The 27,500-nt window shown below is 41.0% G+C and overlaps 2 protein-coding genes across 3 annotated transcripts in view; one reads left to right on the top strand and one right to left on the bottom strand.

Moving 5' to 3' along the window:
• Positions 1-6,232, bottom strand: part of LOC143287334 (uncharacterized) — a 15,621-nt gene extending 9,389 nt beyond the window's left edge. Inside the window, exons 1-4 of the mRNA XM_076595295.1 lie at positions 6,136-6,232; positions 5,194-5,392; positions 3,933-4,056; positions 1-11 (exon numbers count right to left, since the gene is read on the bottom strand). The exon at positions 1-11 is cut by the window's left edge and continues 57 nt beyond it. Of these exons, the coding sequence (XP_076451410.1) occupies positions 1-11; positions 3,933-4,056; positions 5,194-5,392; positions 6,136-6,138 (337 nt within the window). The 5' untranslated portion in view covers positions 6,139-6,232. The remainder of the gene's footprint in view (positions 12-3,932; positions 4,057-5,193; positions 5,393-6,135) is intronic.
• A 1,229-nt stretch (positions 6,233-7,461) lies between these two features.
• Positions 7,462-27,500, top strand: part of LOC143287604 (solute carrier family 25 member 35-like) — a 26,347-nt gene continuing 6,308 nt past the window's right edge. Inside the window, exons 1-6 of one of the 2 annotated variants that reach the window (XM_076595716.1) lie at positions 7,462-7,680; positions 8,757-8,963; positions 14,418-14,570; positions 15,637-15,753; positions 17,502-17,720; positions 18,180-27,500. The exon at positions 18,180-27,500 is cut by the window's right edge and continues 6,308 nt beyond it. In XM_076595716.1, the coding sequence (XP_076451831.1) occupies positions 8,805-8,963; positions 14,418-14,570; positions 15,637-15,753; positions 17,502-17,720; positions 18,180-18,500 (969 nt within the window). In that variant the 5' untranslated portion in view covers positions 7,462-7,680; positions 8,757-8,804 and the 3' untranslated portion in view covers positions 18,501-27,500. Of the gene's footprint in view, positions 7,747-8,756; positions 8,964-14,417; positions 14,571-15,636; positions 15,754-17,501; positions 17,721-18,179 lie in introns of both variants that reach the window. The other variant, XM_076595717.1, reaches the window with a different exon arrangement.

Below are 27,500 nucleotides of genomic sequence, written 5' to 3'. Positions count from 1 at the left end.
AGTCTGAATCACTGCAACATGCATTGCTGTCTGTTAATGTTGTGTCTCTGGAGTCTGATTGACTGCAACACACATTGCTGTCTGTTAATCTTGTGTCTCTGGAGTCTGAATGACTGCAACACACATTGCTGTCTGTTAATGTTGTGTTTCTGGAGTCTGAATGACTGCAACACACACTGATGTCTGTTAATGTTATGTGTCTGGAGTCTGAATGACTGCAACACACATTGATGTCTGTTAATGTTGTGTGTCTCTGGAGTCTGAATTACTGCAACACACATTGATGTCTGTTAATGTTATGTGTCTGGAGTCTGAATGACTGCAACACACATTGATGTCTGTTAATGTTGTGTGTCTGGAGTCTGACTGACTGCAACACACACTGCTGTCTGTTAATGTTGTGTGTCTCTGGAGTCTGAATGACTGCAACACACATTGCTGTCTGTTAATGTTGTGTGTCTCTGGAGTCTGAATTACTGCAACCTGCATTGCTGTCTGTTAATGTTATGTGTCTGGAGTCTGAATGACTGCAACACACATTGATGTCTGTTAATGTTGTGTGTCTCTGGAGTCTGAATGACTGCAACATGCATTGCTGTCTGTTAATGTTGTGTGTCTGGAGTCTGAATGACTGCAACATGCATTGCTGTCTGTTAATGTTGTGTGTGTCTGGAGTCTGACTGACTGCAACACACATTGCTGTCTGTTAATGTTGTGTGTCTGGAGTCTGAATGACTGCAACACACATTGCTGTCTGTTAATGTTGTGTGTCTGGAGTCTGAATCACTGCAACATGCATTGCTGTCTGTTAATGTTGTGTGTCTGGAGTCTGAATGACTGCAACACACATTGCTGTCTGTTAATGTTGTGTGTCTCTGGAGTCTGAATCACTGCAACATGCATTGCTGTCTGTTAATGTTGTGTGTCTGGAGTCTGAATGACTGCAACACACATTGATGTCTGTTAATGTTGTGTGTCTGGAGTCTGAATCACTGCAACACACATTGCTGTCTGTTAATGTTGTGTGTCTGGAGTCTGAATGACTGCAACACACATTGCTGTCTGTTAATGTTGTGTGTCTGGAGTCTGAATGACTGCAACACACATTGCTGTCTGTTAATGTTGTGTGTCTGGAGTCTGAATCACTGCAACACACATTGCTGTCTGTTAATGTTGTGTGTCTGGAGTCTGACTGACTGCAACACACATTGCTGTCTGTTAATGTTGTGTGTCTGGAGTCTGACTGACTGCAACACACACTGCTGTCTGTTAATGTTGTGTGTCTCTGGAGTCTGAATGACTGCAACACACATTGCTGTCTGTTAATGTTGTGTGTCTCTGGAGTCTGAATTACTGCAACATGCATTGCTGTCTGTTAATGTTGTGTGTCTGGAGTCTGAATGACTGCAACACACACTGCTGTCTGTTAATGTTGTGTGTCTCTGGAGTCTGAATGACTGCAACACACACTGCTGTCTGTTAATGTTGTGTCTCTGGAGTCTGACTGACTGCAACACACATTGCTGTCTGTTAATGTTGTGTGTCTGGAGTCTGAATGACTGCAACACACATTGCTGTCTGTTAATGTTGTGTCTCTGGAGTCTGAATGACTGCAACACACATTGCTGTCTGTAAATGTTGCGTGTCTGGAGTCTGACTGCAACACACACTGCTGTCTGTTAATGTTGTGTGTCTCTGGAGTCTGAATGACTGCAACACACATTGCTGTCTGTTAATGTTGTGTGTCTCTGGAGTCTGAATGACTGCAACACACATTGCTGTCTGTTAATGTTGTGTGTCTCTGGAGTCTGACTGACTGCAACACACATTGCTGTCTGTTAATGTTGTGTGTCTCTGGAGTCTGAATGACTGCAACACACATTGCTGTCTGTTAATGTTGTGTCTCTGGAGTCTGAATGACTGCAACACACATTGCTGTCTGTTAATGTTGTGTCTCTGGAGTCTGAATGACTGCAACACACACTGCTGTCTGTTAATGTTGTGTGTCTGGAGTCTGAATGACTGCAACACACACTGCTGTCTGTTAATGTTGTGTGTCTCTGGAGTCTGAATTACTGCAACATGCATTGCTGTCTGTTAATGTTGTGTGTCTGGAGTCTGAATGACTGCAACACACACTGCTGTCTGTTAATGTTGTGTGTCTCTGGAGTCTGAATGACTGCAACACACAATGCTGTCAATATTTCTTCCCCCTCTCTTTTATTTAAAAAAAAAAAAAAAAAAAAAAAAAAATTCCATTTAATCTTATAGCCAGCTGAAAATGAACTGATCACTATCATTCTGCCAGCATAAAATTTGAACAAAATGCATCTAATCCTAACAAAGGACAGTTGGCATCACTGTTTCACTGAACACCATTTTCTTCCCCCCCCTCCCCCCACCGCACCATCCAACAGTTTTATACAATATTCAGATAAGACCAACTCTGTGCCAAAAAGGAAATTTTCTATCTAAAATTACATTTAAATAACATACTTACCATGACCCAACTAGTGCAGACTCCGGCAGGGGTCTGACATTCCTGTCCTGTGCAAACTACTATCCGCCTATGCGGAGAAACATCTTGGTCACCCCTTCACCCATCCCCCATCTATTCCAAAGAATCAGCATCCACATTCAAAGCTATCAGGCTACATTCACATTAAGCCAAGCCTGTTGCTGACGGCCAGTTGCTGTCAGCCAGACACAGCAACACACTTCAGTCAGACACAGCCAGTTGCCCTCAGCCAGACACAGCAACGCACTTCAGTCAGACACAGCCAGTTGCCATCAGTCTAACACAGCAACACACTTCAGTCAGACACAGCCAGTTGCCGTCAGCCAGACACAGCAACGCACTTCAGTCAGACACAGCCAGTTGCCGTCAGTCTGACACAGCAACCCACTTCAGTCAGACACAGCCAGCTGCCATCAGTCTGACACAGCAACGCACTTCAGTCAGACACAGCCAGTTGCTGTCAGACTGACACAGCAACACACTTCAGTCAGACACAGCCAGTTGCTGTCAGACTTACACAGCAACACACTTCAGTCAGACACAACCAGTTGCTGTCAGACTGACACAGCAACACACTTCAGCCAGACACAGCCAGTTGCCATCAGTCTGACACAGCAACGCATTTCAGTCAGACACAGCCACTTGCCGTCAGACTGACACAGCAACGCACTTCAGACACAGCCAGTTGCCATCAGTCTGACACAGCAACGCATTTCAGTCAGACACAGCCACTTGCCGTCAGACTGACACAGCAACGCACTTCAGACACAGCAAGTTGCTGTCAGCTTGATACAGCAACACACTTCACTCACACACAGCCAGTTACCATCAGCCTGACACAGCAACATACTTCAGTCAGACACAGCCAACTGCCGTCAGCCTGACCCAGCAAAACACTTGAGTCAGACACAGCCAGTCGCTGACAGCTACAACATTCTCCTGACAGAAGAAATGAATATTATTTGGATTCATGCTTCTGGTATCATTGAAGAGCTCTGTCCCTTGAACCAGCTGTCCATCTCATTTGTGTGCACACACACACACACACAAAAAGCTGGCTGTTGCTGACTGGAGATGCGTGGTGGCCAGAGTGAAGATTTATCACCAGCATACATGGCTGGAAAGTGCGAAATGACGTGAGCATATTTCTTGGCCAGCTGCTGTCAGCAATTGGCAGGGGTTAGTGTGAAAGTAGCCATAGAATATAATGTGAAGGAGGGAAGGAGGATGAGGCAGAGAGGTGTGTTGGAATCATGGATCCATGCAGTTATGAAATGTAATCCTTGACCCACCACTTCACATAATGTAACATCAAAATTAAAGTTAAACATCACTCAAACCATATTGCTTGTAGCCCAGGCAATTGCAAAGGGGCCGTTTTTATAAACAGCTAACCAACCAAATGTGAGCTCACAATGGAGACAGATGCACAGCAGATGCAGAAGCAGGTGGTTTGTTGCTCATCTTACTGGAACCAGGGTTGGGTCCCCTGCTGGAGTGTGGAGTTCCGTCCCCTGCTTTTTCTTCCTTCCCTTTGTCTGCAACACCCCACAATGCACACAAGGGTGTTCACTGGTGTGTGAAAAGTGTGTGGATGGGGGAGGGGGAGAAAAGAGAGAGAGAGGAGGAGAAAGAAAGAGAGAGAGAGAGAGAGAGAGACAGACAGACCGAAGAGACAAAGGAGGAAGAGAAAGAGCGAGATACAAAGAAAAAGTGCATATATTTATCTCCTCAAAACCTGAAGGATCTAACTGCTAATACACACTGCAGTTATAAACATGATTATCATCTCTCTTCTTTAAATGTCCAGAAGTATACATATATCAGCCAGCATTTATCAGCATATAAATGACTGCAGTCCATAACTTAAACCGTAACAAAACAAAGAATTTGAAACAAACAGACTGACAGACACCAAAAACACTTGGCATGCACATATTTTCAACATGTCCATGTCAACAAAATATTTATCAACTTTACACACAGACTAAAAAGCTCACAATAAACATATCCCTTCCCTTTAAAACTAAAAACAAACAGACCCACACAAAATACACGATCACAAACATGCTGCATCAGAAATTCTTTCTTGAAATGCAGTCTGCTTTCAAAATTCTGATGGTTTTCTAGACCCTTTGGGATATCATCCAATCACAGCCCCGGTGTCATTAGCTCCTTGAATGCTGTTAACAAGTATGCTCGTCAGTGAAGGCCGTCATCTCACTATAATAAAACTGAGCTTACAGGTCAGGATGCCAGTCACCATTCTCCGACTTGGCTTCCTCTAAAGGGATTGTATTGCTTTTTGCTTTTTTTTATTTTTATTTTTTTAAATATCAATGCATCTGGTTTTGTTTCTTTTTTTCTTTTCTTTTTTTTTGGCAATTGTGTTTTATTTCATTATCTATCTGCTTACCCCCTTTTTTTCTTGAGGCCTGACTAATTAAGCGTGCTGGGTTGCACTGCTGGTCAGGCATCTGCTTAGCAGATGTGGTGTAGCATATACGGATTTGTCTAAATGCAGTGACGCCTCCTCGAGTAACTGAACTGAACTGAACTGATTGTTCAGCAAAACCAATGACAACACCTAAACGTGCACTTTTTGACCCCTATCACACTGTCCTATTTCACCACGGTTCAGCATTCACAGGGTTCAACGTTGAACAAACACCCACCTGTGAGGGAAGACCGTGTTTTAGGCTTTGGCTGTACAGGAAAATCATCATCATCATCATCTTCACTTTTGTCGGTTTTATCATCAGCTGCCCCATGGCCAGGAGCAGGGAAGTCCACTGTGGTGTCCCAGTCGGAGTCAGCGTCACTGCTGTTACCTCCCCCTCCTTTCCCGCTTTTGGCGCTGCCTGCAGGGCGGAACTGATCACAGAATACAGACATACTCTGATCCAGAACATGTCCTCATACACTGAACTCTTGGTCAACAGATCGGTGTGCAGACTTGCCAGTGTCTGAGCCCCCCTTCATGAGTATACACATGCAGAAGATCAAATGTACATGTTTATGATCTTGTACACCTCATGCCAGTGTTTTACAGCTGGTGATGGAGACAAGAACTTGAACATGCACACCCCCCCACACCCCCCAAAAATGGAGTGTCTACATGACGGGGTTAAAACAGCCATGCACGCAAAAGCCCAGTTAAACATAACATATGCAAGTGAATGTTGGAATTACAGCACACAAATGCGACTGAATAGGAAGCCAGATGAAATATGGGAGGTATTATTTATTTATTTATTTTTTTATTATTATTTATTTTGTTTGTTTGTTTGTTTGTTCACTAACCACAACCAATCACAATGACAGAACAAAAACAAAAGCCATGATTAAAGAAATAGAGATTACACCGAATCTATATAAGTTTAATATAGAAATGTTCTTTTCTTTTAAATGAAAATATTCCATTCAATAATCATTTCAGTTCCAACTTCAACCTTTGTCAACAAACACTTCAGTTTAATTTGGCTTATCCTGAAAAGTTCGTTGATTACCACCAAATCGGTTTCAACCTCTACTGAAAAAACAACAACTCTACGTCGGGTGGGATTATACAAATGGATACACTGCCCTGACAGGAATGATTAATAATACGTGCATACCATGATAGAAGAGGTATTGCTGTTCAAAAGTACTGCAGGTGGCTCTGTTGTTTTCACTGTTCTGTGCTCGTTCTGGCATGCAGCACTTTGCGCTTGCTTGCCAACACAGGGGACATCACTCTACATAATATTTGGACATTCTATTTTCTTTTTCTCCTCCCTCCCTCTCCTTCCCCCCCCCCCCCCCCCCACCTCCACGTCCCCCCGCCCCCTGGTCCAATTTTATTTTCTATTCATGTTTTCCCCCCCAGGAGGCGCATAGTTTCCGAGAACAAACATTTAGAAGCGCGTAGTTTCCGAGAACAAACATTTAGAAGTATTATCTAATGCACGTTCTTTTGGATTTTTCTTCTCTCTCTCTCTCTCTCTCTCCTCTCTCTCTCTCTCTCTCTCTCTCTCTCTTAACATTTGATTTCATCCGGATTACCTTCAAGACGGACGCACACACACACACACACACACACACACACACACACACACACACACACACACACACACACACACACACACACACACACACACACACACACACAGTGCATGTGTGTATGTGAATAGCATTGATACTAAAATATTAATAGTATTGATAAATCAGACCAAGATACCCTGAAAACAACAACAACAGCAACAACAACAACCAAACCCTTTCATTGACATAACAAGGAATGCAATCGACAAACTATTAAGTAAGTATTATAATTCAAGGACTAATACACGAAACAAAGTTTCAGCAACAGAATTGCACGTACCTTACTGGAATGCATGCATATCAAGAAAGCTAACAGTCTTCACACTTTCAAAAATCTCCTTGAACAGGTAAAAAGTATCAGCAAGTTGAAATTCGGTCCTATATGGTGAATGATAAAAATTATTTATTCCTACTAATTGCGCTGGCAACTCCAATTGATATTTTGTTAGACTGGGACAAGAACTGGTCTGAACTCTCTCTCTCTCTCTCTCTCTCTCTCTCTCTCTCTCTCTGTGTGTGTGTGTGTGTGTGTGTGTGTGTGTGTGTGTGTGTGTGTGTGTGTGTGTGTGTGCGTGCATACCAGTGCGTGCATGTGATCGCGCGTTCGTGTCAGTTAAGTAGATTTGGTGGTGGTGGTGGTGGTGGTGATGGTGTGTGTGTGTGTGTGTGTGTGTGTGTGTGTGTGTGTGTGTGTGTGCTTGCGTGCCAGTGCGTGCATGTGATCGCGCGTACGTTCAAGTTAACTAGGTTTGGTGGGTTGGTTGGCTCATAGCAGACGACTGCGTGATTGTTGTTTCGGGTTGGTTCCCCTGGTTTGGCCTAGATCCTGTTGGTTGAAGTTGTTGAAAAAAACATAAGCCCACGCTTACCTGCCCTTGGCTCATGCCCGACGGACTTTGATCTTTAAAATTTACTCCTGACGAATTCCTCCTGCCTCTTCATTGGAACGAAGCCATACCACCTACACGAGTATGCTTTCAGAAGGAAGCATACCCATATTTTCCACACAATCTCACAACAGGGAGATTCTCTGGACTACTTACTCATCAGTCTCGTCCTTTCGACTTTAGCAGGAGGAGGTAGGCCTACTCGTCAGTATCGTGAAAATGTGTGTTATCGTGGATGTCGTTCAGATTGGAAAGTAGGTGAGTGACGGAGATCTGTTGACAAGATTTTGCTGAAATCGTAAGTGTATTTATCTAACAGCTTTAGTGAGACAGCGAATAGCTGACTGCTAAGAGATTTCGATGATTCTTTGTTGATGTGATTTATTGTTAAGAACTGAAATAGCCCATCATTGAAATTTGTTGCAAGAATCATGATCAAGGCTAGAGATCTTTTAAAAAAAAAGTCAGAAGATTCGCTAAGTACTGCCCATGATGTTCTACACACACACACACACACACACACACACACACACACACACACACACACACTTACTACATGCTCCATAATGATCAATCAATCAAATCACTTTAATATCACCAGAAAAATATATACACGGAAAATTGGCTTGTTCAGTTGTAGCTGACAATATAACATAAAACAGTACAAGATAAAACAATGAAATGTTTACAATAAAAACAAATGTAATACATCTGCTGATAATGCCACTTCCTTACAGTTACACTGTGCCCAAGGGTGCAATAAAACAAGATAGAAATGTACTGGTGTAAAATGTAGGTGGGGCAGCCAGTGAAGAGAGAGATCTTGATGAAACTTGACACCGTGAAACTGATAGTGGATAATATGTGTGTATTAGGCCATTGCTTTCAGTATACCATTTCTATGCTTGACTGAAGGTGCACAAAATTCATATTCTGTGCTTAGATTTTTTAGTGGGCAACCAGTACACAATGTCATTCATGTTTGGTGCGTCGTCTGCAATTACTGAAAGTCATTGCCAAACATGTTCTAGTTTGATTTAAAATTAATGGCTTAATTATTTGTGTTTTGAAACTAGTTTTGTTAAAATTGATGATAAAAAGTCATTGATGAATTCAGTATCATTTTGTCCTTGACCACAGTGTAGAAAATAAAGATAAGAAAATGATAAGAGTGATAATGATGTCTGGTTGCCCATTTATTTGAGATTTTTAGATTTTGTTTTCGGTGTTTAGTATTTTACACGGTTTCTGTTGATGTATTTTTGCAGTTAACTTGAAAAAGGGTACCACGGTGTCTCTACCTGTTCCTGTTCATCATGTATTCTGAGTCTACACAGAAAAGACCGGTTGTAATCATGGAAAGAAATAATGCAGTAGAATTCCTGCTGGGAGGCATGGCAACATGTGCTGCTGGTTTTTTTACCAACCCTCTTGAAGTTGTCAAAACACGCATGCAGCTTCAAGGGGAGTTAAAGGTTTGTGTCCATTTTTTTACTTCAGTTTTGTTTCAGTTCTGTGTTAGTCACTTTGTGTGTGTGTGTGTGTGTGTGTGTGTGTGTGTGTGTGTGTGTGTGTGTGTGTGTACCTTAAACATGATGTATGTGTGGGGGTGAGTATGTGTGTGCATGAATGCATGTGTGTACATGAGAGAGAGAGAAAAAAAAAGAGACAGAGATACACCAGAAATATTTATCCACAAATAAAATTTTATTTTCAACTATAATGAGTATGTTTACTCAGTACATATGATTGATAGATTATCTGTAATATAATTATGTTAAATTATTATTGATATTATTACATGAATTATTTTGATTTTGAGTCCACACATTCTTATTAATATAAACAGTGTTGTGAGTAGGATCCATAGAGTTAGAGCAAAGTTTATGTTTTGATTTAACCAATTTGCTTCAGATGATGATCTCAGCTGTCCATTAGGTTCTTTTTTTTTTTCTTCTTTTTTTTTAAACAATACTAATTTCTTTTTACAAGAGAATGTGAAACTGTCATAGTATAATTTTTGTGTGGAACGGTGGTTTTCATTTTTTGGTTCCAGACTTTGGTGAAGTGTGGTTTGTGAAATTTAGAGTTGATGGATTGAATGTTCTACCATGTCAATACATTAGTGTGGTCTGTGAAATTTAGAGCTGATGGATTGAATGTTCTACCATGTCAACATATTATTCTTTTATTCAGTCTGTTGACATACTATATGTCTGCAGCCTGTTATCGTTCTGTCATTTTTTTATTCTTAAAAAATTGTTCCACATAGGAAATTTTCTTCTTGTTTTTCTTTGTGGTTAATGTTGATTTGATTTTTATTATTCATTTATATATTTATTTTTAGTCAGCACATGTAATTGTTCATGAATTTGTCTGTTATATTTTTGGAAATGACCAGAAGTACAAGAATAGTAAGTATTAGATACAGGAATGCAGGTCTTCTGTAATCAGAAGCAGTATGACAGGTAGACCATTGGAAAGTGGACTGTGGTTATGTCATTTATACAATTGATTATGTGATACATGACATAAAACTACAAGTGGCATGCATATATCATGTTCAACTGTATTTTTTTGTGTTTTATTTTTACAATATGAATATATTTAATTTATACAAGATCAAGTTTCTAAGTTTCATCACATAACAAGGTAATGAGAAATGGTTTTATGGAGCATATAATCCAGTCTAGATTGTAAAGTAGCTGCTTTTTTTATTTTTTTTTGTTTTGTTTTTGATAGAGTGTTGAAAGCCTCCTGCAAACATCTACTCATGAAGGTCATTTACAGGATGGACAGGGGATGAAGGGAGATAGAGAGAGAACTCATTAACTCAGAATGCAAAACGTTTCTTTTCAAGGATTATGATTTCAGGATAATCTACATCCATTGCAGATGAAGGAAAGGGGGGAAAGTGGAGAAGGGGAAAACAATCTTCATGCAGAAGGACATATATATACATGATGGAGAACACACACACACACACACACAAACACGTGTGTGTGTGTGTGTGTGTGTGTGTGTGTGTGTGTGTGTTTGGTTGTGTGTCTACATGTTTTACATTTATTTGCTCATTTATCATCATTGTTGTCTTTTTTTTGTGTGTGCGTGTATGCTTAGAGTTGACTTTATCAAGATTTTACGCCTTATAAATATTATTATTATTTATGTATTTATCTATTATTTTTTATTTATTTATTTATGTATTATTCTTTTTTTTTCTTTTTCTCAAGGCCTGACTAAGCACTGCTTGTCAGGCATCTGCTTGGCAGATGTGGTGTAGCGTATATGGATTTGATACTGATACTGATACTGATACAAAAACACAGAAGAGAGAGGTAGAGGTAGGGAGGGAGGGAGACAGACAGAGACAGAGAGAAGACGTGTTGAATTCAGTAATGGCAACTATTTATAACCTTTAAAGTCGTTTAACCTTAAAGCATCAGTTTCACAGGTGTTGACCTTGTTTGAAGGCCGTGGCATCTTTTGAAGGACAGACAGCAGTGTGCTCTGTTTGGGACACTTAACCCATTTCAGAGGAAAACAGTATGGCAAGTTTCAAGTTTCAGTTTCAGTTTCAGTAGCTCAAGCAGGCGTCACTGCGTTCAGACAAATCCATATACGCTACACCACACCTGTCAGGCAGATGCCTGACCAGCAGCGTAACCCAACGCGCTTAGTCAGGCCTTGAGAGAAAAAAAAAGATAAATACATGAAAAAAAAAGAACTACCTACTACTACTACTACTAATATGTATAAGGCGCAAAAACTTGATGAAGTCAACTATAAACGTACAAAATAAAATAAAATAAAATAAATAAATAAATAATAAAAATATAAATAATAAAAAAAAGTTCCAAGGAGGTGTCAGAGCGTACAGACAGATCCATGTTTAAGCTACACCAAAAGCTATAAAAAAAGAAAAAAAAAGAAGAAAAAAAAAGCAGTGGCGGACGTGTGGCCTTGGATGAACCCAACATATTGATCTGGCCTTTAGAGCCTGTCATAAGTTTGTGTAGGATAGACAGATGAGTCACAATATCAAGACCAAAAGTAAACACATTAAAATGTAATCAACTCATGTGAAGGGGAAGATATGTAAAAGGCAGTTGGCTGAAATAAAAACAAGCATGAAAAAGGGCCATGCTTGGCGAACGTGCGTATGCGCATATCCACACATGTGCACAAACTGACACAAGTGTGCAAATGCTTGCGTGATCACACACACACACACACACACATATACTCTCTCTCTCTCTCTCGGAAAGATGGGTTTATGATGGTGTTGTTATGCCTGTCGTTAATGTCTATAAATATCTTGGAATATTCTTCTCTACACGTTTGAGTTTTGTAGCTGCATGTAAGGATTTATCTAGCAGAGGGAAAAATGCATTGTTACATATTATAAAGAAACTTCGTTTGTTGAATAATAATTCCTTGAAGCTATTTCTGAAATTATTTGATATTCAGATACAACCTATTGTGCTATATTGTTCAGAATTGTGGGGGTTAGATAGAAAATCGATTATGCATTGTGAGTCTGTTCATTTATTTGGGGTTAAATTTTTTTTAGGGGTTGAAGTGAGAACACCCAATGATTTAGTATATGGAGAAACTAATAGGCACCCAATCTATATTAACTCTGCTATTAGATGCATTCGTTACTGGTTAAAGTTATTAGAAATGAATAATACTCGACTGTCAAGTAAATCTTACAATATGCTATATGACTTAGACTTAAGAGGCAAAACAAACTGGGTATCGAATGTACGAATGTGTTTATGTGAACTTGGTTTTGGGTATATATGGGAATATCAAGGAGTAGGGGATGAAATTAGATTTGTGCAAATTCTTCGTCAACGATTGATAGACTGTAGGTGACAGGAGTGGGAAAACTATATTCAAATGAGTGAAAGATTTGAAATTTATCAAAATTTTACCTCTGATCATATAGTAAAGCGATACCTTTTGTTTGATTTTAACAGACACCTCAGATTTACATTGACCAGATTTAGATTTGGAATCTCTGAAGTAAACACACACAGATATCGTTACAAAGCAACATGTCATTCTGAACAATTGTGCCCATTGTGCAAAGAATCAAGAGAGGATGAAGTTCACTTTGTTTTAAAATGCCCTGTGTTGACTGACTTACGAATCCAATTTATTCCCCCCAAATATTATATAAATCCATGCTTGTTTCGGTTATGTTTATTAATGGCATCTAACGATGAAAACACCATACATAGTTTTGCTATGTATCTTTATAAAGCACTGCAATTAAGAGAGACACTCATTTCTTAGATTCACTGATAGTTTGTTGTGAATGACGTTGTATTGTTTATATTGCCAATGGCAATGACACATGTAAAACTGTTATTACCCCCTATTCATATGGGGCTATGGCCTTAATTGAATAAACCATCTTGAATCTCTCTCTCACTCTCTCTTTCTCTCTCTCTCTCTCTGTCTGACAGATTGGGAGAATAGGCCATGTCTAAAATCTTAATCCTTGAATAAAAAACGTTTTGAGTTCTGAGTTCTCTCTCTCTCTCTCTCTCTCTCTCTCTCTCTCTGTCTGTCTGTCTGTCTGTGCAGTCTCACAGAATACAATTGTCAAGGAACTGCCAGGTGATGATGGCATGCTTTGCACTCATGACGCTCCCCTGAGAATTAGAAATAAAGGGAGTCAGTCTGTTGTTTCCATGCTCTACATTTATATTTTTTTTTCATAATTTGTGGAAGTAGGACACGCCTTGTCTCAGTGAGACTGCAGTGTGCTGAGGTTCAGTCCTCAGAAAAACCAGGGTGGGAAGGAGTGGGGAGAGGGAGGTGTTGAAAAGTGGAGGAGGTCATTTTTGTGATTGGTCTGCCATGGACTTGATGAAGCCGACTGGTCACTCACCCTCTCTCTTGTCACAGTAAAACAAACTTGGTTGGTGAGAAGACCTCTCTGTGTCACTATGTTGAAATTGTAAACCCAAATAACTCAGTTACTGCTGTTGTCCCAGGCCCATGGCAATGCGAGTGTGTGTGATGGGAGAGTAGAGAGAATGGGGGTGGGTAGATGGATGGTGGTGGTGTGGTTCGAAAGGGAGAATAACCTGATTTTTACCCCTTTTACCTTTTCTACCCAAAATTTTATTTTACAGTTTTGACAAAATCTGTGGCATGCAGATTACAATTATTTTCCTTTTCACATGTATGTATTGTAAGTGAAAATTGCTGTCATCTCAGCCGTTTAATCATGTGTGTGTCTGTGCGTGTGTGTTAGTGTGAGTGTTGGAGTGTAACAGTTGTAGTATTGATAATATGTTACTTTGTGAGTTTTGTGCATTGTGTTTTTATAATATTAATGATTCTGTTTTATTTTTCTGCTACTTTTTATATGCTTTCTTGTTTCACTTTAGGTATTGGATTTTTAAGCGCTTAGAGCTTGCTTATGCTTGTATTATAGCGCTATATATAAATAAAATATTGTTGTTATTATTAAAGATGGAATTAAAAAAAAAAAAAAATGGTTTGCCAGTGGACAGGTGGAGAGAACCTTTTCACTTATCTGCCAGACAGTTAAGGTTCAAATCCCAGGCAAAAATTCAGTTACAAATCCCAGGTCTGGCGTAAAGTGAAGTTACAATCCCAGGCAATCAGATGGGCAGGCATATCAAGCCCCAACTCTAGAATCTTTCATTTATTCATGTAGTAACAATGACAGATGATTGTGACAGAGGATTGACTGTGAATAGAATAGAACAGAACAGAATAGAATAGAATAGAACAGATTAGAATATATATGATAGAGTACTTTAATGTCATGTATCCTAAGGTTTACAAGACACAAAACAATGCAGATGTGATTAATATGATAAAGATGTGTGTGTGTGTGTGTGTGTGTGTGTGTGTGTGTGTGTGTTGTGTGTGTGTTGCAGGCCACTGGTCAGTATAACATCCACTACAGAAACGCCTTCCATGCCTTCTGGACGATTGCGCGGAACGATGGCGTGACGGCCTTGCAGAGTGGCCTGGTGCCGGCGTTGTACTACCAGTTCTTCATGAACGGAGTCCGCCTGGGAATCTATCAGGTCAGTGGTCAGCACCTCTTCCTTCCTTCATCTGCCCCCCTCCACTGCATCCCACCCACACCCCCACCTAGTTTTTGTGCTGCCCCACCGTCTGCTGAAGTTGCCAGTGTCTTTTGCGGCCATTGGGGCAGTGAGTTCATATTCTCTTTTTTTTTTTTTTTTTTTGCTGCCCCATCATCTGCACCGTTTCAGTGGCATTACTCTCATGCCGCTCATTTAAATTCCCCCATACACGGCCACACCCGGCTTCGTCCGTTGCAGTTCCAGCATCGGCAGTCCATAGGGAACCATCGATGTTAGGTCGCCAGGAGGCCACACGCCAGAGGAGACCCTGCACTCCTGCTGAGTCACTTCAGTGGTGTTCAGTGGTGCCTGTTCTGTTTTAACATATTAGGACACCACCTACCAAGCCCCCTACTAACGACAATAATGGATTAGTCGCAGAGCCAGACTGAGTGAGCGTCCATCCCAGAGTGGAGACCGCCACCACGCCCCTCAAACAACAGCCCCCCCCATGAATCTGCGGACACTGACAACATTGACAGGACTCACCCCAAGCACGGAAGTTGAGGGGTATGGAAACTGAGGTCACCATGAGAGCAGGGCATGAAAGGCCACAGACTTTGAGACTGTTTTGTTTATATTGATGACGATGAAGGGGCAGTGAGTTCATATTCACCTTCAGTGTTGGAGGGTAGGGTCCAATCCTGTCCTTCTGCTGTTGTTCTTTTTTTTTTTTTTTTTTTTTTTTGCTGCACCGTCGCTTGCCGTGTTCCCCATACACAGCCACACCCAGGTTTGTTGCAGTCCCAGTGTCGGCAGTCTACAGGGAACCATTGAAGTTAGGTCACCAGAGTCTTCACACCAGCCTTTTCTGCTGTTCTGATGGTCATATTTGTACATGAATATGTATGTATGTATGTATCTGTCTGTCTGTCTGTCTACCTAAATATCCATCCATCCACCCATCCATCCATCCACCTACCCACACACCCATCCATCTATCAGTCTATCTCTCTCTGTCTGCCTGTCTGTCTATCTATCAATGATATGCATGTTGCACCAGGTGCTGATCAACATGGGGTTCACCCACAAGGAGGGAGAGCTGAGCATTCCACGCAGCATTGCTGCCGGAGCTTTGGCCGGCTGTTTGGGAGCCTCCTTGGCCAGCCCCTTCTATATGGTAAGCAGTACAGCAAGCCCCTTCTACATGGTAGACACTAAGCAGTACATCAAGCCCATTCTACATGGTTAGCAGTACATCAAACCCCTTCTACATGGTAAGCACTAAGCAGTACATCAAGCCCATTCTACATGGTAAGCAGTACATCAAACCCCTTCTACATGGTAAGCACTAAGCAGTACAGCAAACCCCTTCTACATGGTAAGCAGTACATCAAGCCCCTTCTACATGGTAGACACTAAGCAGTACATCAAGCCCATTCTACATGGTAAGCAGTACATCAAACCCCTTCTACATGGTAAGCACTAAGCAGTACATCAAACCCCTTTTACATGGTAAGCACTAAGCAGAACAGCAAGTCCCTTCTGCATGGTAAGCAGTAAGCAGTACAGTAAGCCCCTTCTATATAGTAAGCAGTACAACAAGCCCCTTCTACATAGTAAGCAGTACAGTAAGCCCCTTCTACATAGTAATCAGTACAGCAAGCCCCTTCTGCATGGTAATCAGTACAGCAGCTAACCCCTTCTACATGGTAAGCAGTACAGCAAGCCCCTTCTGCATGGTAATCAGTACAATATGATCAAGTCTCCACAGTAGATGTGAGTGTCTCCTCTGCCCCTTCTCTGTGACAAGCAGTACATCAATCCCCTTCTACATGGTAATGGTGTGTGCAGTTGCACCTTTCTGTAAGGATACACACTTGTGTGGGAGTGTGTGTGCACGTTTGCTAAACTTCTTGGCTCATTTTTATTATTCCTGTTTTTTTTTTGGTTTTTTTTGCAGTCATTTGCATTCTGCATGTCTTTCATTTTATTGTATTTTTCAGATATTTACTCCTTTGTTTATTTCTATTAATCATTTTATCGAAAAAATATATCCACCCTCACAGGTACACAAATACCCAGCATGCTAGTCAGGCTTTGATCGCATGCATGTGTATTTGTGAACCTGTCAAGAGTGGATTTCTTTGACACTCTCCATCGTTATCAAGTAACCAGATAGGTGGGGTTGGCATTGTCTCCACAGCCTTTCTGATGGTTGTAATTGGACACGACTGAGTATCAAACATAGATATTTTCAGCATCACTTTGAAGATCTGAACATCATTGTTGGACACGACTGACAATCACACACAAATATAATCAGCATCACTTTGCAGATCTGAACATCATTTTTGGACACGGCTGACAATCACACAGACATGATCAGCATCACTTTGCAGATCTGAACATCATTGTTGGACACGACTGACAATCACACACAAATATAATCAGCATCACTTTGCAGATTTGAACATCATTTTTGGACACGGCTGACAATCACACAGACATGATCAGCATCACTTTGCAGATCTGAACATGATTGTTGGACACGACTGACAATCACACAGACATGATCAGCATCACTTTGCAGATCTGAACATGATTGTTGGACACGACTGACAATCACACAGACATGATCAGCATCACTTTGCAGATCTGAACATGATTGTTGGACACGACTGACAATCACACAGACATGATCAGCATCACTTTGCAGATCTGAACATCATTGTTGAACATGACTATCATACAAAAATAATCAGCATCACTTTGCAGATCTGAACATCATTGTTGGACACGATTGACTATCACACAGAGAAATGATCAGCATCACTTTGCAGATCTGAACATCACTGTTGGACACGACTAACAATCACACAGAGACATGATCAGCATCACTTTGCAGCATGTGACGTCACTGTGCAGGTGAAGACCCATCTGCAGTCTCAGGCTGTGAAGGAGATAGCGGTGGGATTCCAGCACTCCCACGGCAGCATGTCTGAAGGGCTGCGAGCCATCTACTCGGAGCACGGCATGCTGGGGCTGTGGAGAGGGGTCAGCGGGGCAGCAGGCAGGGTCACTGTGGGCTCAGCGGCCCAGCTCTCCTCCTTCTCGGCTGCCAAGGATATGGTGGTCAAGACCAAGGTGAGAGAGAAGGCAACCTCTTCCTCCCTAGTCCTTAGCAATCTCTTCCTAGTCCTTATCCACCTTTTCCTCTTAGTCCTTATCCACCTCATCCTAGTCCATATCCACCTCTTCCTGCCTAGTCCTTATCCACCTCTTCCTAGTCCTTATCCACCTCTTCCTTCCTAGTCCTTATCCACCTCTTCCTAGTCCTTATCCACCTCTTCCTGCCTAGGTATTTCTGTGTGTGTGTGTGTGTGTGTGTGTGTGTACAAATTTTCCACACTCAATGGGTGTCATTTCTCTGTGTGTGTGTGTGTGTGTGTGTGCATGTCTGCGCATGCATGGTGTGTGTGTGTGTGTGTGTGTGTGTGTGTTTATATGTGTGTGTGTGTGTGTGTGTGTGCATGTTTGTGTGTGTGTGTGTGTGTGTGCGTGCATATGTGTGTGTGCATGTGCACATACATGCTTGTGTGACAGATTTTCCCGGAGAACAGCTGGCTGAACGCCTTTGTGGCCAGCATGCTGAGCGGCCTGGCAGTGACCATGTTCATGACGCCCTTCGACGTGGTGTCCACACGACTCTACAACCAGGGACTGGACTCCGGGGGGCGGGGCCTGCTGTATTCGGGGGTGGGGGACGCCTTCATCAAGATCTTTCGCACCGAGGGGCTCTGGGGATTCTACAAGGGATGGGCTGCCAGCTACTTCCGCCTGGGGCCTCACACTGTTCTCAGTCTGGTCTTCTGGGACGAGTTTCGTAAACTGTACCTCAGCATTGGGGAGTTGGAAGGTAGGTAGGTAGGTAGGTTGGTCAGTTCGATGGATAGGGGGTGCTTTTAAGTTTGTGAACAGCTGGAGGAAGAGTTCTCATTATTTGTCGCTCTGCAGGGATGGAAAGGGCTGTAAACCCTGGCGCTCTGCTGTGGGTTAGGTCTCTAATACAGAAAATGTCCAACACAAAGAGATTTATGCAGTTCATCATCTATTCTGAAATATGAAACATGGGGTCTTCTGGAAGTTCAAGTGGCTCATGCAAACACACAGGCATGTTCAACATACAGGTTTTGCCAGTCCTGGAGCACAGTCAATCCTGGCTTTGTTGTGGATTAGGTTGGTGACACAGAAGTTTTGTAAAACATGAAAGCTTTTACACAATTTTTTTTCCTTCTGTTTTTGCAGAAAGTGATGTCATGAAGTGTGGGGTGTACACTCTTGTTCAGCTGACAGGTTTTAGGAACTGTAATTGTGATGTGTGCTTATGGTGTCACTGAGAAAGAAAAGAGAGAGAGAGAGAGGGTGGGAAGCCCCAATGTGAAAACTGGAAGCATTAAGATTCTTCTTTGTCAGTTTGTGTGTTTCTGTGCCTGTGTGCGCTCACAAGACCATAAATTGTTCTGTTGATTCATACTTCAGACATTTATTGTCATGAAAAAGAAATTCATGTGTGGTCACGCATACAACACATCATAAGATGACAGAGACAGGTGCATATTTATAGTATTGGAAAAACAGCAACCAAATAACAATGATGTATTTAAGAAAGACACATGTGAGAAAGCTGACACTGATGTGTTTCTGGCTTGGAAAAGATCCTTGAACTGTTTTAGAATAGACTGAAAAATTAGAAATTTTTAAGCAGCGTATTTTACCCTCTCAAGGATCTGTTGGTTGTTAGAAAATAAGACAAAAAAGTTAGAAACATTTAAACAGTAATATTTTGACCCCCTGACTGGAACAATGTATTCTAACTTCTGAATTTAGACTGACATGAGATACATTTAAACAGTGTATCTTAACCCTGGGATTAGAATAGACAGTAGAAATATTGTACTAAAATTTATTTTGGACCAAAATTTAGAATGCATGTGTATGTGTGGGTAAACTAAGGTGTGAAGTGGTAAGCACCTTGCTTGTTTCATCACAGTGTGTGTTCTTTGCCATAGTGGGGTGAAAAGTCAACAGGGTTTTTTTTTTGTTTTTTTTTTGGTGGCCTCGGTTGCATGCAGATCATCGAGAACCAGAACATGTTTTTTTGTGTGTTTTTTTTGTTTTGTTTTCCATTTTTTATGTTTTTTGTTTTTTTTGGTGCTGTCACACGCCTTCTTCATTGGCCAAAATACCCCCCAAACCCTTTTTTCCTCCTGTTTTCTTTCGATTTTTTTTTTGGTTTTGTTTTGTCTTTCTTTTTGTATATGACATGTCAGTTTTCGATTAATACATTGTTTCTAAATGTATTCAAAGTAGTATTCTTCCAAATACACTAAGGTCTTTGTCTGAATATTTGGTTTTCATGGACAATTTCAGTGAATATTTTAACATTATACATGTGTTTGGAGTTGTCTGAGATTTAGGTTGCTCTGATGTGAGTCTGATGGATTCTATGTGTGGGATAATCATCGAAATCATCTTAGACAGTATAATACATATAAACATCGAAAGACATGCAATTAGATCAACATTGATTTTTGAGAAAAAAAAAAGAAAAAAAAGAAGAAGAAAAGTTGACGTCCGGACAGGAGGCAGGTTCCCCCCCACCCGCACCTCCCCTGAAACAATGCACAATGATTGTTCTAAAAGTCAACAGTTAAGTTGATGTGGACTACAAGTGCAACAACATTTACAGGACCCTTAGAGGTCATGGAAATCCTGGAAAGTCATGGACTTTTGAAGATGTCAGTTTTCCAGGACGTGAAAGTCATGGAATTGTAGTTGTGGCTGAAGTCATGGGAAAGTCATGGAGGTAAGAATGAAAAAAGAAAGAAAAAAAAGCAAAACAAACCAAACAAAAAAACAAACAAAAAAACCCCACAAACAAACGCTTGCATTGATTGAAGAAAAAAGAAAAATATCAGATAAAAAAAAAAAAAAAAGGAAAAAAAAAAAAAGGAAGAAAAAAAAGCAAAACAAACCAAACAAAAAAACAAACTAAAAACCCCCACAAACAATCGCTTGCATTGATTGAAGAAAAAAGAAAAATATCAGATTAAAAAAAAAAAAAAAAAAATTGTGGCCATTACCAACTGTATAGTGTTTGTATACAGTGGTAAGGTAAAATCCAAGTTACTTTGAGGACAGTACCAATTGTGTGCATTTGTGGTGTTAAACCAGGACATAAGGTATGCATTACTCTATCATTGTGTCTTTCTGGCTGTTTCGCATTGGACAAGCAAAGCTCATTCATGTTTATTTGTTGTCTTCCCGACTGGCCATTTTCATAACAGTAGAAATATATTTGTGTGAGGAAAATAGTTTATATGTAGTCAGAGAAATTTATGAAAACAGCCAGGAACAGTTTTGGAATATGGACCAACACCAGCTCACAGGTTGACATCAGTTTCTAGTTTGTGTCCATTGTAGGACCAACACCAGCTCACAGGACGACATCAGTTAACAGTTTGTGTCCATTGTAGGACCAACACCAGTTGACAGGACGACATCAGTTAACAGTTTGTGTCCATTGTAGGACCAACACTAGATCACAGGACGACATCAGTTAACAGTTTGTGTCTATTGTAGGACCAACACCAGCTCACAGGTTGACATCAGTTTCTAGTTTGTGTCCATTGTAGGACCAACACCAGTTGACAGGACGACATCAGTTAACAGTTTGTGTCCATTGTAGGACCAACACCAGTTGACAGGACGACATCAGTTAACAGTTTGTGTCCATTGTAGGACCAACACCAGCTCACAGGGTGACATCAATTTATAGTTTGTGTCCATTGTTGAAGGTGCTTTACTCAGTAATTACACTTTTGAATGATTATCATGCTGTGTATTTGCATGTGTCTTTGCTTTTGTAGATCATGAATTGTCTGCACTTCTGATTTATCAAACTGGAAATTCTTGGCTGTGAATTTTGTTGTGCATTCTGAAAAATTGCAACTGATTCGACAGTACTTGTTTCTCTTCCTTTCTGTCTTTTAAAAAAAATATGTTAATTGAATTGGAAGAAGGGGAGGTGGGGGGGAAGGGGAGGGGGGGGGGCGGCGGTGTGTGAGGGTGGGGGTGATAGGAGGCAGTGGGTAGGTGGGTGGGGGGAGGGGTGGGGGTTGCACCACCTGGCATTGAATGATTTTATGATGATTGTCATTGGAAGCAATAGTATTTAATTACACATACTTAACTGTGACCCAACCAGTGCAGACTCTGGCAGGGGTCTGACATTCCTGTCCTGTGCAAACTACTATCCGCCTATGTAGAGAAAACGAAAGCAACTACGGCCGATAACCTCCCGGAAGTAGGTAACCTCCCCTTAGCAGGAAAAGAAATCCTTGCTTAATTGATACACACAATGTTTTCAGTCGTTGTTTTATTTGGTTTGCCTGTACTGGAATGTGGGTCGCAATTTTCCCTGGATGCATTGTAGCAATTGATTCAAGAAATCTAAATGAAACTTATGTTTTTTTGTTGCATGCATGTGTATTATGAATCACTTATAATGTTCATTATCATCAACAGCAGATTAGAACTGAATGTGCAAGAGAATTCTTTCCCAACTAGTGGCCAGTATATATTTTTTTCTTATAGAAGTTGCTGTAATCTTTTCTGTTTTTGTTGTTTTTTTTAAAGTATTTGAAAAAAAATTCTTTAAAGCAGTTGCAATGTAGTGCTTATGGATCAGTTGGTATGTTTGTGACTCCTTGAAACTGAACACCGGTGACACAATGAACGCACATACACCAGCAACAAAGCAGTGTCCTGAAAACAACAAAATAAAGTACTGCATACTGCTATGGAAATTTTTTTAAATGGATGCTTCATAAGATGATGTTTCACCAATGTTTTCCAAAGAGTAAGACATATTTTCAGATGATATTTTATCAAGTCTTCAGCTCAGTGTGTGTATGTGAGTTATCATTCCAAGTCAGTTTTGCTGCAGCATCATTTGAATGAGTGCGTTTCTATGATTAGTGTATTATTTTGTTGTACTTTAAGAAGAAGTGAATAGGTGTCTGTAAGAAACACATCGCTTGCAGTTGGACAGTGTTCTGTATGCACAGTTATTGAATATGTGTCTGTAAGGAATGTGTCACATCAAGGAATATGTCACATCAAGGAATGCATCACATGCAGTCAGATTGTGTTCTGTGTGCACAGTTATTGAATATGTGTCTGCAAAGAATACATCACATCAAGGAATGTGTCACATCAGGGAATGTGTCACATACAGTTAGACTGTTTACTGTGTGCACAGTTATTGAATATGTGTCTGCAAAGAATGCATCACATACAGTTGGACTGTGTTCTGTTTGGACAGTTATTGAATGTGTATCTGTAAGGAATGTGTCACATCAGGGAATGTGTCACATACAGTTAGACTGTTTACTGTGTGCACAGTTATTGAATGTGTATCTGTAAGGAATGTGGCACATCAAGGAAGGCATCATGTACAGTTGGACTGGACCGTGCGCACAGTTATTGAATGTGTATCTGTAAGGAATGTGTCACGTCAGGGAATGTGTCATGTACAGTTGGACTGTTTACTGTGTGAACAGTTATTGAATGTGTATCTGTAAGGAATGTGTCACATCAAGGAATGCGTCACATACAGTCAGACTGTGTTCTGTTTGCACAGTTATTGAATGTGTATCTGTAAGGAATGTGTCACATTGTCACATACAGTTAGACTGTTTACTGTGTGTCAAGGAATGTGTCGCATACAGTCAGCCTGTGTTCTTTGTGTACAGTTAGTGAATATTTGTCTGCAAGGAATGTGTCACATCAAGAAATGCATCGCATACAGTCAGACTGTATTCTTTGTGTACAGTTATTGAATGTGTGTCCATAAGGAACACATCACATCAAAGAATTCGTCATATATGATTGGATCACATTCTGTGTGTACAGCTATTGAATGTGTGTCCGTAAGGAACACATCACATCAAGGAATTCGTCACATATGATTGGATCACATTCTGTGTGCACAGTTATTGAATGTGTGTCCGTAAGGAATATGTGGCATCAAGGAATTCGTCACATATGATTGGATCACGTTCTGTGTGCACAGTTATTGAATGTGTGTCTGCGTACAGCTGGACTGTTTACTGTGAGCAATGGAGATGGCTTGCCTTGTGAATGGCGTCACTTCTCTTCGTGGCACTGCAAAGAGCAAAATGTGTGCTGATTACGAACTGTGGAAGAAAGTCCTACATTTCTGCTTCAGTGCCTTTTCTCCAGGAAAAAAAAAGAAGAAACTTTTGCATTGATTGATTTTTTTTTTCTATTTCTTGATAATGCACTTTTTCATTTGGGGACTCGGTAATAATAAGACTTCAGCCCAATGCTGCTGGTTTTTGCTGTTGTTGTTGTTGGGTTTTTTTGTCATTTTTTGGTGTTTTTTTATTTGTTGTTTTATTTCCAAGTGTGCATTTTCTTGCATTGTTGTCATTGTTATGTTATTATTTTTTTCTTTGTCTCTTAATTTTTTAACATGTATTTTTTATGTAACTGTTAAAAGGTATTTTGTTCCTCTTCTATATCCCAGGTTATAATTGTGATCTTGTATAGTTTGTCTTTTAGAGAAACATTTTACCACCACCACCACCACCACCACAATCACCTCTCCCCTGCCCCTTTATCACCACAACCACCTCCACCACTACTACCACTACCACTTCCACTACTACCATTGGTATTACTACAGCTGCTAGTACTGCTATTGACTGTTATTATTAGGAAGTGATTTTTTTCATTGTTAAAGTGTCTGCAATCACACTGGGTTTGTATACAAACACATGCACACACACACACACACACACACACACACACACACACACACACACACACACACACACACACACACATGCAAACACACACAAAACAAAAACAAAAAAAAACACCCAACAACAAAACCAAAACATCACCACAAACTATTATTTTGGCTGGTAGAGTAAAGGCAGGTGAAGTCGGGTTCTCCTAAATATATATGGCATAATCAGGGAACTGACTTTGGTGTTGTTAATTAGAATCAATTTTGGATATTCTGTTTTACATTACCATTGTTGTTGTTGTTGGACCACAGTTGTGCAGTCCTGGTAGAGCCCTTTGCGGTCAGCTGGGATACAGTAAGCCACAGCACCACAACTTGTTTGTAGTGCCTTGTGAGGTGTGTGCTAGCAGTATTGTCATTACACAGTTCTTCAATGTGTCCTGTTCTCTCTTCCTCTCTCCATCTCTCTCTCTCTCTCTCTTCCCTGTCTCTCTCTCTCTTTCCTGTCTCTCCCTCTCTCTCTCTCTCTCTGTGTCTAGCAGTATTGTCATCATACTGTTCTTCAGTGTACCCTGTTTTCTCTCCCTCTCTCACCGTCTCTCTCTCTCTCTCCCCTCTCTCTCTCTCTCTTCCCCCCCTCTCTCTCTCTCTTCCCTGTCTCTCTCTATCTCTATCTGTCTCCAGTGTGTGCTAGCAGTATTGTCATCACACAGTTCTTCAATGTGTCCTGTTCTCTCTTCCTCTCTCCATCTCTTTCTCTTCCTCTCTCCATCTCTCTCTCTCTTTTCCCTCTCTCTGTCTCTCCCCCCCCCTCTCTCTCTCTTCCCTCTCTCTCTCTTCCCTCTCTCTCTCTCTTCCCCCCTCTCTCTCTCTTCCCTCTCTCTCTTCCCCCCTCTCTCTCTTCCCTCTCTCTCTCTCTTCCACCCCCCCTCTCTCTCTCTTCCCTGTCTCTCTCTATCTCTATCTGTTTCCAGTGTGTGCTAGCAGTATTGTCATCATACTGTTCTTCAGTGTACCCTGTTCTCTCTTCCTCTCTACATCTCTCTCTCTATATATATATGTCTCTGTCTCTCCCTCTCTCCATCTCTGCCTCCCTCTCTCTTTCTCTCTGTGTCTCTGTTGTCTCTATCTCTCTGTCTCTTTCTTTCTGTCTGTCTCTCTTGTTTTCTAAGCTTGATGTTTTGTGGCCATGAAATGACCACAGTAGTCTTGTACTGCATGATGAATGTATTACCGACCATGTTCACATGTGCTACAATATATTGACCAGGTTCATATGCACTGAAGTATATTGATCAGGTTCACATGCACTACAATGAATTGACCAGATTCACATGCACTACAATATATTGACCTGGTTTACATACACTGGAATATATTATGTTTCTTTGGTTTGCATCCATTTGAGGCTTTTATATCTCATGCTTGAGTGCATTTCACGTCAGTATTACCCAGCCAGAAGATGCACGTAGATCTCTGATTTGTTTCCTCTTTCCTATGATAACCTCAAAGTATCCACAATCGGTGTTCTTATTCAGGTGAATTGTAGCCTTTTTTTGTTGTGTCCTTATTTGAAAAAGATGCATGATAGTATTATGCGGATTCAGGTTATGGACATAATCGTATCGTGTGTGTGTGTGTGTGTGTGTGTGTGCAGCAAGTAATAAGAATACTGATGATGATGATCCTTTTTCTTATGTTTCATCATTCAGATGAACATATCTGCAAAATTAGTTTCATATTTCAGGAATAGAACTGTGACTTAATTCTGTTTTCTGTTTGGAATTGTTCCATTAGTTTGTCGTCGCTTTGCCTGTTTGTGATGTTTCATGGCTGGTTGAATGATGTGTCTGACGAAAGTGAATTTGAGGAAAACATTGGTTTTTATATTGTACAGAGCAGTTAAGCGCGTTTTACTTGGAAAGCACTTTATGAATTATTTGTATTAGTATTTGTATTTTGTTTTCATTTCTATTATTATTGTTTGTAATGTGTAAAAAAAAAAAAAAAAAATTTAAAAACACTTGTTGTTTACTGTTCATCTTTGCATCCAGTGATGCATGACTTTTATGCAGTTGATGAATTAAAATGATTGACCTGCCACAGCAGAATCGGTCAGGGGTTGGACTTGTGACCCAGTGTTCACCTGTGATCAGGGTTGGAGGCCCTGTTTCAGCTTGGTGCTGTGTCCTTGGGGGAAAGGCACTGTGCTCCCATTCTCCTCACTGCACCCAGGTGTGAATGGGTACCTGGCTTGGGCTGGGGAAGGTTAAAAAAACAAAAGGAGAGGATTGGGCTCTGCCTTTCTATACCAACCCCTAGACACAGTGGATATGAATTCACTGCCTTCCTATACCAAACCCTAGACACAGTGGATATGAATTCACTGCCTTCCTATACCAAACCCTAGACACAGTGGATATGAATTCACTGCCTTCCTATGCCAAACCCTGGACACAGTGGATATGAATTCACTGCCTTCCTATGCCAAGCCCTAGATACAGTGGATATGAATTCACTGCCTTCCTATACCAAACCCTGGACACAGTGGATATGAATTCACTGCCTTCCTATGCCAAGCCCTAGACACAGTGGATGTGAATCCACTGCCTTCCTATGCCAAGCCCTAGACACAGTGGATGTGAATTCACTGCCTTCCTATGCCAAGCCCTGGACACAGTGGATATAAATCCACTGCCTTCCTATGCCAAACCCTAGACACAGTGGATATGAATTCACTGCCTTCCTTTTTCAAATCCTAGACACAGTGGATATGAATTCACTCCCTTCCTATACCAACCCCTAGACACAGTGGATATGAATTCACTGCCTTCCTATGCCCAGCCCTGGACACAGTGGATATGAATTCACTGCCTTCCTATACCAAACCCTAGACACAGTGGATATGAATTCACTGCCGTCCTATGCCAAGCCCTGGACACAGTGGATATGAATTCACTGCCTTCCTATGCCCAGCTCTGGACACAATGGATATGAATTCACTGCCTTCCTATGCCAAGCCCTGGACACAGTGGATATGAATTCACTGCCTTCCTATGCCCAGCCCTGGAGACAGTGGATATGAA

Source organism: Babylonia areolata, chromosome 11 (genome assembly GCF_041734735.1).
Source record: "Babylonia areolata isolate BAREFJ2019XMU chromosome 11, ASM4173473v1, whole genome shotgun sequence".
In the NCBI taxonomy this organism is placed as follows: Eukaryota; Metazoa; Mollusca; class Gastropoda; order Neogastropoda; family Buccinidae; genus Babylonia; species Babylonia areolata.
Note: the sequence above shows the minus strand (reverse complement) of the source record. Positions and strands in the feature narration are given on the sequence as shown.